The following is a 12,903-nucleotide window of genomic DNA, read 5'->3' on the forward strand; positions in this document are numbered from 1 at the left end:
GTGGAGGGAGCATGCAGCGAGGAAATTGAAATCTATGCCCTGGCAGGGATAACCGTTCCCAAACACGGTGTAGATTTCAATCTCCGTGGTCTGGAAGCGGTTGAAGCTGTGTTTTTCTGAAATACTTGTGAACATACAGCTGAAATGCAAATAATCTGAAAATGTATCACTACTTCTTGGGTGGAAATTTGTAATCCCAACAGACAAGTCTCCTGCCATGTATTTCACGCTGCATTCCCTCCATCTACTGTATATTACACATGCATTATCCCCTCTACTCTGTATCACATACTGCACCTCTCTCCCCTGTCTGTATTAGGCCTCTTTTTTTGTCCACAGGCAGTGAGGTCACCGCCTGTCAGCTGCTCTCATTCACTGACCAGTGCTGGTAGGCAGAGGTGGAGGGGGTTGTGGACAGGCAGCCCCCCCTATTGAAGTGCGTCTAAGCCCAGTGGTTGCCTTCCTCAGACTTGACATTACATGGTTGTTGGGGTGCTGAGTATTGTCACACCATTTCAAACGTAGCATGTGTGGTATTATAAAACGCTGAAAGGAGCTTGTGGTTGGCAGCCTCAACTGCCCAACAAGTAAGCAGTTAAGCCATTAATTAAGTTATAATGAGGCCTTAACCTTTTTCTTTTGCATTACATACCGCATCCTCTGTCTGCGACGTACTGCATTCTCCTGCTTTCTTAGCATTTTACACTAAACCTCCCTCCTCCATGACACGCTGCTTCCTCTTCCTGTCTCTACATTACACGCTGCACACCCCCCCCCCCCCCCCCCTCTCTAGGATACACTGCATCCTTTCTCTGCATTACACACTGCACATCCCTCCTCTGACAGGTTGCATCTTCTTCCTTTCTCTGCACCACACAGTGCACCTCATTCCTCTGACAGGTTTCATCTCCATCCTTTCTCTGCACAACACAGTAGAGGCCTGCGCGGGTCCACTTTTTCATACCCGACCCGCGACCCGCTTTCTGAATTTGATACCCGCTGTTTTATATTTTCTGCTAAAGTACACATTTAAAGTAACATGTAAAGTAAGCAAAAGACACAGTCAGAATTAACATGTTTGCTCTGACTACCCGCGACCCGCAGACCGCTACCCGCAACTCGCTACCCGCACCGACCCGCACCCGCAGCTTAAATCAATTCGGGTACCCGCACCCGACCCGCAATTCGGGTTACCCGCGGGTACCCGACCCGCTGCAGGCCTCTACCACACAGTGCACCTCCCTCCCTCCTCTGACAGGTTGCATCTTCCTCCTTTCTTTGCTCCACACAGTGCACCTCCTTCCCTCCTCTGACAGGTTGCAGCTTCCTCCCTATCTCTGCATTACACACTGCACTTCTCTTTGACGCACTGCATCTTTCTCCTTTCACCTTCCTCCAATATGCCACTCTGCATCATTCTCCTGTCTCTTAAACAATGCACCTCCCTGCTCTGACACGTCGTATTCTCATCCTTTGTCTGCATTACATACAGTGCTTCCCTCTTGTGTTTTACACTCAGTACCATTCCTACTATTTATTGCCAAACGTACCTACCTTTGTATTGTACACTGCATCCATCACCTTCCTCTGCATGATTATTTTTTGTATTAAAAACTGCACCTTTCTCTGTATTGCACACTGTATCATCAACCTTTCTATTGCACACTTTGCCTCTGGCTTTCTATTAAATAGTCCCTTCTGTACTGTATATTGTAGTTTCTTACTTTCCTGGTCCTATCTGTCCAATACAGCTCATCTGTGGTGTTTGCCGTGTCCCTGCACTTTATTTCACTGTATACTTCAGCCACTGCTACACGTACTCCTTATGTTTCTTCCTCTCTACTCCATCTTGCTTGCCAGTCATACCACTTATATTGTTCACCCTCCACCAACAATCCACCAACACACTTCTTTTTCAAACTTCACACCCAAAGACCATTGTCTGTTTTTAGTGGGCACCTATTTAGCACTATAATATGCCTGTGGTCAGATCAACATAAGCTACATGACTCGTTTAGGTGGTGTTGGCCTGGCACTGTAGGCTAATGCTGGGACTGAAAGAACATTGTCATTATCAGCAGAAGGAACGCTATACAAAAAATACATTCAGTTCATCATGTCGGGATCGATTCAAACATGTAATTCTAGAGTTCTCAGACTGTCATCCTGTTGAGGTAGTCTACTTTGATAACGCTTGGTCTCATTCTTTTGGTTTTTCGCCTAGATCGAATCCACCATTTGTGTGTGTGTAGGGTGACTCAACTTCTTCCGCTTGAGCTTTGTTTCCCCATAGCCTTAAATATATTCGGTACACTAAAAGTAAAACATTAATAAATATGTCAGATGTATATAATTATCACCAGTATAACATACTACTGTATTTCTTTTTTATGCTATAGTAAAATTCTCACTGCAAGAAAGAGGACCATCAAAACATAAGAAATTATTTTAAAGAAAACCCTTTATTGATAGTTCAAGTGAAACTTAAAGGACAACTGAAGCAAGAGGGATATGGAAGCTGCCATATTTATTTCCTTTAAAGCAATACCAGTTGCCTGGCTATCCTGCTAATCCTCTACCTCTAATACTTTTAGCCATAAACCCTGAACAAGCATGCAGCAGATCAGGTGTTTCTGACATTATTGTCCCATCTGAAAGATTAGCTTCATGCAGGCTTCTGGCATTATTCAGACACTACTGCATCCTAATAGACCAGCAGGATTGCCAGGCAACTGGTATTGTATAAAAGGAAATAAATATGGCAGCCTCCATATATTTCTCACTTCAGTTGTCCTTTAAAGGGAATCTGAAGTGAAAATAAACTTATGAATTATACTGTATGTGTAGTACAGCTAAGAAATAGAGCATTTGTAGCACAGATATGATTCTAATATTGTTTCCAGTACAAGAAAAGTTAAAAAACTTCAGTTCTCTATGCAAAAGAGTTTCTCTGAGTTCTCCTACCCAACTTGGGTTGCTGTTTTCTGGAGCACTTATACATCAGAGACAGATTTAGATAAGATTTTTACTGCAGGGGATTTGCAAGCGTCATTAGCTCTGCTTGTGTTATGCTGGAAATACACAATGAGTTTTCTTTGGCGGATAGATGGCTCGATACAGTTGTGTTCAAAATTATTCAACCCCCACTTAAATTGAGTGTGTTGGCCAGTTTGACATTGGTTTTGATCATTTCAGTCATCTTGTTTACAATTAAATCAAAGAGACACTTGTAAGTCAGACAAATATAACATAACATTTTATAATGAAAACCACAAATGTATTTTCTGTGCTCACATCATTCTCAGTTTTATTCAACCCCCAAGTGACATTCATTCTTAGTACTTAGTAAAACATCCAGGGACGGATTTCTGCAAAGGCCACAAAGGCCACGGCCTAGGGCGTAAAAAATTAGAAGGATAAAAGGGAGGCAGGACCTGAGAGAGATAAGAGGCTGCATGTCAAAATAAATCATTTCTCCTGCTCCGAAGCCGTCCGGCTTTACTGCACACACAGTCAGAATTCCAGAGCTTTGTGTATTTTCCTTAATTCTTGGTGTGCGATGAGACAGTGCTATCTCCTGAACATACAAGCTTCAGTTAATTGCCAGGGGTGAGAGAAACATGGATCACTATGTAGACAATTTCTGATCCGGTAAGGTACACATTTTAACAGAATGATTTCCACTTTACAACTCAAGCTGGGCTAAACAATGTATTGCTGGTCAGACTCTGTTAATGACTTGAGACATTCCTTCTCCTCTCTCCCCCTGGATTGTAAATCTTAAACAGAAAGATAAGGTTTTTTTTTCCTTAGAGAGATTTATGACAGCCCGTTCTAAGCTAAATCTTAACCCCTTGCTGGCTCATTTTAAAGGCAGCAGTAGTCTAGTATGAGATAGACAACTTCTCTATAATTATAATTGCAAATGAACTGTTGTATACTTTTGTATTGTTACATTCTGTTTTGTATACCAAAAGTAATAACATACACTGAAAATTAAAAAAAATATAAATTTGTACCGTGTTGGCAAACAGTAAAAAAACACCTGTGAAAGAATCAGTACAATAAATACTATAAAATAAATGCAACAGATCTGTGATTACAGAAGAGCAGAGAGGGAGATGAACACCGCTCTGCTACTTCATGCCTGGTACACACCATGCAATTTGCCATCAGATAGATGGGTTCGAATTGATTATTTCTGACAGGTCTAATCTGATTTCTGATCATTTGTCTAATCGACTTTGTAAAAGTGATCAGAAAATCGATTCAACCAATCTATCTGGTGTGTACCAGGCATTAGGGACTCACTGCTCTGACAGGAAAAACAATCATTCATCATTTTTTAGAGAGAAAACATTCATAGGTATACACGAGTCACTAAAACAGGCATTTCCTCCTGCAAACAAGTGATCGTTAGTCAGGGTGTTGGACAGAATGATATTTAGTGAAGGTGCATACACACATCAGACAATAGTCTTTGGAAAATGAAGGATCACAGACCAATGTTACCACCATTCATGTAGTATGAGAGCCATACCTACACAGTCTATTCTATGGAGCTGAACTCCCCATCAGAAAAAAATCTTTGCAAGATGCTGCACACACAGATGCTGTACAGCCACAAAAGATCAGTATCTGCAAAAGATCTGTTCCTGCAAATTGCATTCATAGTCTATGAGATCTGCAGATCATCATACACACCTTGTTTAACTGACATTCATCTGCAGATCAGACAATCATCTGCAGATCTGAAAATCCATCCTGGTGGATCTGATCTGCAGATGAATGTCTGTTAAACAAAGTGTGTATGATGATCTGCAGATATCATAGACTATGGATGCATTTTGCAGGAACGGATCATTTGCAGGAACAGATCTTTTGCAGATACTGATCTTTTGAATGTCTACAGCATCTGTGTGTGCAGCATCTTGCAAAGATTTTTATCTGATGGGGAGTTCAGCTCCATAGAATAGGCTGTGTAGGTATGGCTCTCATACTACATGGAAGGGGGTATGATTGGTCTGTGATCTTTCATTTTCCTAAAGGCTCATACACACATCAGACCATAGTCTTTGGAAAATGAAAGATCACAGACCAATTTTACCCCCTTCCATGTAGTATGAGAGCCATACTCTACACAGTCTATTCTATGGAGCTGCTCTCCCCATGAGATAGAAATCTTTGCAAGATGCTGCACACAAAGATGCCCGTACACATTCAAAAGATCAATATCTGCAAAAGATCTGTTCCTGCAAAAGAACCGTACCTGCAAAATGCATTCATAGTCTATGATATCTGCAGATCCTCATACACACCTTGTTTAACAGACATTCATCTGCAGATCAGACAATCATCTGCAGATCTGAAGATCCACCCTGGTGGATCTGATCTGCAGATGAATGTTTGTTAAACAAAGTGTGTATGAGGATCTGCAGATATCATAGACTATGGGCCTGATTCACAAAGCGGTGCAAACTTTTTTGCGGACTTTTGCACGCGCAATTTGCCGCGATTCGCGCGATCGCGGACTTTTGCGCGCGCAATTTGCCACGAATCGCGGAAAATTGCGCACGCAAAAGTCCGAGATCACGCGGATCGCGGCAAATTGCGCACGCAAAAGTCCGCGAAAAAGTTTGCACCGCTTTGTGTATCAGGCCCCATGAATGCAATTCGCTGGAACGGATCTTTTGCAGGAACTGATCTTTTGCAGATACTGATCTGTTGCATTTGTACAGCATCTTTATGTGCAGCATCTTGCAAAGATTTCTATCTGATGGGGAGTTCAGCTCCATAGAATAGACTGTGTAGGTATGGCTCTCATACTACATGGAAGGGGGTAAAATTGGTCTGTGATCTTTCATTTTCCAAAGACGTGTGTGTGTGTGTGTGTGTGTGTGTGTGTGTGTGTGTGTGTGTGTGTGTGTGTGTGTGTGTGTGTGTGTGTGTGTGTGTGTGTGTGTGTGTGTGTGTGTGTGTGTGTGTGTGTGTGTGTGTGTGTGTGTGTGTGTGTGTGTGTGTGTGTGTGTGTGTGTGTGTGTGTGTGTGTGTGTGTGTGTGTGTGTGTGTGTGTGTGTGTGTGTGTGTGTGTGTGTGTGTGTGTCCGGGCCTAGGAAGTCCAAATCCGGCCCTGACAACATCCTTTTCCAGTTATAACAGCTTTTAAACGTGAAGCATAGCTTGACACACAAGTGTCTTGCAGCGATCTACGGGTATCTTAGCCCATCCTTCATAGGCAAAAGCCTCCAGTTCAGTCACATTCTTAGGCTTGCACGCTGCAACTGCTTTGTTTAAAGGACAACTGAAGAGAGAGGTATATGGAGGCTGCCATGTTTATTTCCTTTTAATTAATACCAGTTGCCTGGCACCCTGCTGATCCTCTGCCTCTAATACTATTAGCCATAGCCCCTGAACAAGCATGCAGCAGATCAGGTGTTTCAGACTTTAAAGAGAACCCGAGGTGGGAATTACTAATACTATTGGGGCACAGAGACTGGTTGCGCACATTAAGACCAGCCTCTGTTGCCCCATCGTGTGCCTCCATGTCCCCCCTGCTCGCCGCTATAGACCCCGCAGTGCTGGCGACATGCAGCGTGTCGCCAGCACAATGTTTACCTTAGCGCTGTCAGTCAGCGCCGCTCCCCCGCCTCCTCCGCATCGCCGCTACCCGCCCGCGTCACTTCCCTCCTATCAGCGGGAGGGAAGGGACACGGGCGGGTGCGCCGATGCGGAGGAGGCGGGGGAGCGGCGCTGACAGACAGCGCTAAGGTAAACATTGTGCTGGCGACACGCTGCGTGTTGCCAGCACTGCGGGGTCTATAGCGGCGAGCAGGGGGGACATGGAGGCACACGATGGGGCAACAGAGGCTGGTCTTAGTGTGCGCAACCAGCCTCTGTGCCCCAATAGTATTAGTAATTCCCACCTCGGGTTCTCTTTAAAGTCAGATCCGACAAGACGAGCTGCATGCTTGTTTCTGGTGTTATTCACATACTACTGCAGAGAAATAGACCAGCAGGGCTGCTAGGCAACTGGTATTGATTAAAAGGAAATAAATATGGCAGCCTCCGTATACCTCTACTTCAGTTACCCTTTAAGTCCCACCAGAGATTCTCAATCGGATTTAAGTCTGGTGACTGTGATGGTAACTCAAATTAGAACTGTTTGGGCCCATGGATCAACGCTATGTTTGGAGGAGGAAGAACAAGGCCTATGAAGAAAAGAACACCTTGCCTACTGTGAAGAATGGCAGGGGGTCAATCATGCTTTGGGGCTGTTTTGCTTCTGCAGGTACAATAAGCTTCAGCGTGTGCAAGGTACCATGAATTCTCTTCAGTACCAGGAGGTATTGGAAGAAAATGTGATGCAGTCCGTCACAAACCTGAGGCTTGGGAGACATTGGACCTTTCAACAGGACAATGATCCCAAGCATACATCCAAGTCCACTAGAGCATGGTTGCAGATTAAAGGCTGGAACATTTTGGAGTGGTCATCGCAGTCACCAGACTTAAATCCAATTGAGAACCTCTGGTGGGACTTAACCACTTAATGACATGCTGACTTATAAAAACGTCCTGCTAGAGCCTCTTAATGGCTCCAGGACGTTTTTATAAGTCAGACAGTGCTGCTGCCTCTGTGCACGTGCGCGCTCCCGCGGGTGCACGTGCATCCCCATGCACGTCCACGTGAAAATTGTGACAAAAAACCCACCAAAAAAGAATACACCTTTATTTCCAAACGATACATTGTCACCATACTTTGTACTAGGGACATAATTAAAATGTTGTGATAACCAGGACAAATGGGCAGATAAAATGTATGGGTTTTATGTACAGTAGCAGTGTTTATATTAGAACCATAGGGGATGAAATTAGAGAAATAGTGTATTTTTTTAATTTTTTCCTTGTATTTCCCTTTAAAATGCATAGAAAATAAAGTAATTACTGAAAACAAATCTCAACCCCAAAAAGCCCAATTTATGGTGAAAAAAACAAGATATAGATCATTTAATTGTGATTAGTAGTGATTAAGCTATTGGCAAATGAAAGGGATGAGCACTGAAAGGTGAAAATCGCTCTTGTCCGTTAGGGTAAAAACCGCTTTGGGGTGAAGTCAGTGGTTAAAGAACCTGAACTGAAAATAAAGTCAAAATAACCATACACTGGTCATGCTTACCTCCTGTGTAGTCTACTCCTCAATCTCTTTCTCCTCTCCTGCGTCCCATTTTTACACTGTGATCAATGAAATTCTCTGTCCTCCATTTTAAAAATGGCTATTACCCCTTAATAGCTTCCTGGTCAGTACACTGTTAAACTGTAATATCACTCACTTGAGCCATAGGGAAACATGGAGATTACCTTGCACATTCAGTTGTAACTGACCGCTGCCGATGTATAACTGACAGCAACTGGTATATTTCAGTTCTGACAAAATATTGTCAGGACTGGAAGGGATCCCTGTAAAGGTGGCCATACACTGGTCGATTTGCCATCAGATTCGACCAACAGATAGATCCCTCTCTGATCGAATCTGATCAGAGAGGGATCGTATGGCCACCTTTACTGCAAGCAGATTGTGAACCGATCTCAGCCTGAAAACTGTTCACAATCTGTGATGGTGGTGCCGCCGCTTCCACCCCCCCCCCCCCCCCGCATACATTACCTGCTCCGCCGGCATGAGTCCCCGCTGTCACTGCTGTCTTCTCCGCACTGGTCTGGTCTGGTCTCCGGCATGCTTCACTTCTTCCTGCCGGGCAGGAAGTTTAAACAGTAGAGCGCCCTCTACTGTTTAAACTTCCTGCCAGGCAGGAAGAAGTGAAGCATGCCGGAGACCAGACCAGAGCGGAGAAGACAGCAGTGACAGCGGGGACTCGCAACGGCCGGAACAGGTAATGTATACCCGCTGTATTGCGTCGGTCGTCGATCAATCGAACGCCGCTATCGACGCACTCCCGACCCGCCGGTGATCGAGAAAAATCTTCCGCACGGACGGATCGACAGGAACGATCGATTTTGGACGGAAATTGATCGTTCTGTCAGCTGTGTGCGCAGCGATTTCACAGCCGATTCGATCACTGTGATCGAATCGGCCGTATATCGGCGGGAAAATCGTTAGGTGTATGGGCCCCTTAAGAAGAAAATGGTGAGCTTCTGAGAAGAACTGACAGTGAGGTTAGTATGTAATATTCATTTGCTGCTACGTCATGTGTTTGTTTTAAATAATTTTCCTCGCTTCAGGTTCCCTTTAAAGAAAGCAGTTGCAACGAGCAAGCCTAAGAATGTGACTGAACTGGAGGCTTTTGCCCATGAAGAATGGGCTAAGATACCCGTAGATCGCTGCAAGGCACTTGTGTAAAGCTATGCTTCACGTTTAAAAGCTGTTCTAACTGGAAAAGGATGTTGTACTAAGTACTAACAATGAATGTCACTTGGGGGTTGCATAGCATAAAACTGAGAATGATGTGAGCACAGAAAAGACATTTGTGGTTATTTTCATTATAAGTGTTATGTTATATTTGTCTGACTTACAAGTGCCTCTTTGATTTAATTGTAAACAAGATGACTGAAATGATCAAAATCAATGTCAAACTGGCCAAAACACTCAATTTCAGTGGGGGTTGAATAATTTTGAACACAACTGTAGATATTTTCCAAAAGGTCCGATCTGATTTTGATTGTTTTTCTGAACGATTTTCTCATAGAAAGGAATAGAAATCAATTGGAAAAACAATAGAAAAATCGATCGGCCAGTAAATCTGCCCCCCAAAAAACCTCATTGTGTATTCCCAGCATTATAGTTTAAAATACAGAGTGTGGCTTGTAATTGCAAATATGACAGAATTATGCAATGTTATAAAAAAGCTACATACTGCAATCAATACTACACATACAAATCATTACATCATATGTTTTTTTTCACTTGTGTCTCTTTAAAGAAAGTCTGAAGCGAGAATAAAACTCGCTTTTTACCTTATATTCAGCAGGGGCATGTTTGCCCCTGCTTTACCCCCCAAATCCACTCCGTGCTGTGTGGGGAGCGTTCCCTGTTGAGGCAGGGCTAATGGCCGCAGCCCTGCCTCTCAGCGCGTCTATCGGCGCTGATCGCTGCCTCTTCCCGCCCCTCTCAGTCTTCCTTCACTGAGAGGGGTGGGGAGAGGCGGAGATCCGCCGCTGATAGACGCACTGAGAGGCAGGGCTGCGGCCATTAGCCCTGCCTCCAGGAGCAGCAAAACCTACGACCAAGTTGGTTGTGGATTTTGCAGGGGGGATTTGGGGGGGTAAAGACCCCTCGTTCTGCCGCAGGATAGCAGCGTTTTATCAGGGGCAAACATGCCCCTGCTTAATACAAGATAAAAAGCGAGTTTTATTCTCTTTAAGTGTAAATAAATTGGTGAGATAAACAATTGCATGTATCCTTCTTCTCCTAAAAATGACTTATTAGATATCACAGTTTTATGTAATGTTTAAAATCTTAAAAAAGTAATATTGGCTGTTTACAAAATACATGTCCCCAAAGTGCAGTTTATCTGCTCTGAAAACTGCAGTTGCATTTTATTCACGTTTCTTTTATAAGATATATGTGCATTTCTAGTGTGCTATTCTGAACTATGTGCATGCTAGAGGCAGACAGAGCTGGTTTTCAGCACAGCTAAGAATGCAACAATTAAGGAATGTAGACAAAAGATAATGTTATCCCCTCTGTGGATTCGGATCATAAGCCGAAGGGAAGGAGCTTTCCACTGCAGAGCAAAGTGGTGTGTTTAACTGCTTGAATGTTGTTATGCTACAATTTTTTGTGTGCTAGTAGGTTTAAGGCTCGGTTCACATCTACATTTTTTTCCGGATCGGACCATCTGGATCCGGGAAAACTGTCCATTTTTACAGCCAGTGTGCTGTAAAACGTCCGTTTTCCATAGGATCCTATAGTGCTGGAAAACCTTCCGTTTCCGTTCCCCTAAGCAAAGTCCGGAAAATTGGGTCCTGCTGCATTTTCTGTCCGTTCATGCTAATGTGAACCGAGCCTAAGGCTGTAAGTAATCTTTTACAGCAAAGAAGAAATGCTAAGTTTCCTAACACTTTAATGAATCAACCCAAATCACCTTTAAAGAAAAACATTCCTTTGTTACAGCTGATACAAATCCTGCAATAAATCTGCAGTTTGTCTACTTCCTGCTTTCATGGAAGCAGACATATTGCTAACATCCTGTGGTTACTAATGAGCTCTCTGCTGTTGCAGTCAGCTGACACAGCTAAGGGATCAAATTGCAACTTATGCTTAGTCACAATTAGACAGGCTAAACTCAGGAATTAGGCTAAACTCTCTCTAAGTACATACAGGGTGCATTTCCCTATGTGTTCCTTTTGTCCATTGCAAGAGTTCAGGCCCACTTTAACCTTCCTGGCGGCTATGCCGCGCAGGAGGATTTCTCAGGCCCTGCTTGGCCGATTTGCATAATTTTTTTTTGGTACACGCAGCTAGCACTTTGCTAGCTGCGTGTACTGCCTGATCGCTGCCGATTCGCCGCTACCCGCCGTGCCGCCCCCCCCCCCCACCCCATGCACTACCTGGCCAATCAATGGCAGGCAGTGCTGAGGTACTAAAAAATTCACACTTCCACACCCTTGTGTCAGTCCAGGACTCCTGGAGCTGAGTGCCGGTGCTGGTCTCTCACAGGTACACCACTCCTGTGCTGAGCCAATGCCAAGAATCAAACACAGAGACCGCACTCAGAAAGCTATTCAATTACTGTATTGAAAAATCAGAGCGAACAGAGGCACACAACTATGCCTGAAACGTTGTGTGCCTCTGTTCGCTCTGATTTTTCAATACAGTGATTGAATAGCTTTCTGAGTGCGGCCTCTGTGTTTGATTCCAGGCAGCGCTGAGGGGTGGATAGGGACTCCCTTTGACGTCACAACGTCGGTGACGTCATCCCGCCCATCACCATGGCGACGGGGGAAGCTCTAATGGAAATCCCGTTCAGAAGGGGATTTCCGGAAGGGTTTGATTGGCGGAGGCGATCGAAGAGGGTGGGGGGATGCCGCTGCACAGCCTAACGCTAGCTACATGATTTAATTTTTTTTTAAAAAAAATAGTACTGCCCTGCCCCCTGGCGGTTTTAATTGACAGCCAGGAGGGTTAAGTCTTAACTGTAATTCCAAGCTTCAGTTCACACCGGTGTATTTTCTGTAGCTTGCATGTATTTAGTGCTTATAAACAGATGTTAAAATATTTAATATTACCGACATCGGTATGTTAATATCTGACACAATTTTCTTGCAGTAGCCTATGTGAAATGTATCAGGCTACTTTCACACATTATGCGCTGTGTTTCAGATGCAGAAAAGTAGCATCACAACGCAATGGTGATGAAAAGTTGCATTGCTAATTTTCAGTGTAATGCGACACAAACCGTACAGTATATAGTCCATAGACTTTTACTTTACAATTTTTTTAAATAAAAATATACAAAAAGTATACTCACCTATTAAGACTATTATGGCAATTAGCACCTGGAAAACGCTGTATATCAGTGGAAATGTGAATACGTAAATCATTTCATTAATTGGAATTGACAGCTGAACAATTGTAGAGCATAACTGAGTGTTCTGCATCCCGGTCTCCAGCGCCACTGTACGACACCTGAATAGAATGTTATTGATGCAATATGTCAATGAAAACTAGTAGCATTTTGATATTGCATGTTATAAAGAAACAGTTGTCATATACTCCAACCTGGTTGTAATTTAGTTCCCTGACTGTCAAGTGAGACTATAGGTTTTAGATTGAGTAGTCTTTTGTGGTCGTTGTGTGTCTATGACTACAATGGTTTTCAAAAGTATTTGGCCCCCTTGAAGTTTTCCACATTTTGTCATGTTACTGCCACAAACCTGAATCAATTTTAT

General features: G+C 43.6%; 1 protein-coding gene across 1 annotated transcript in view; it reads right to left on the reverse strand.

Moving 5' to 3' along the window:
* Positions 1-802: 802 nt before the first annotated feature.
* Positions 803-12,903, reverse strand: part of LOC137544204 (ileal sodium/bile acid cotransporter-like) — a 44,858-nt gene continuing 32,757 nt past the window's right edge. The window contains exons 5-6 of the mRNA XM_068265259.1: positions 12,483-12,640; positions 803-2,313 (exon numbers count right to left, since the gene is read on the reverse strand). Coding sequence (XP_068121360.1) covers positions 2,201-2,313; positions 12,483-12,640 — 271 coding nt within the window. The 3' untranslated portion in view covers positions 803-2,200. The remainder of the gene's footprint in view (positions 2,314-12,482; positions 12,641-12,903) is intronic.

This window comes from Hyperolius riggenbachi, chromosome 2 (assembly GCF_040937935.1).
Source record: "Hyperolius riggenbachi isolate aHypRig1 chromosome 2, aHypRig1.pri, whole genome shotgun sequence".
Lineage (NCBI taxonomy): Eukaryota > Metazoa > Chordata > Amphibia > Anura > Hyperoliidae > Hyperolius > Hyperolius riggenbachi.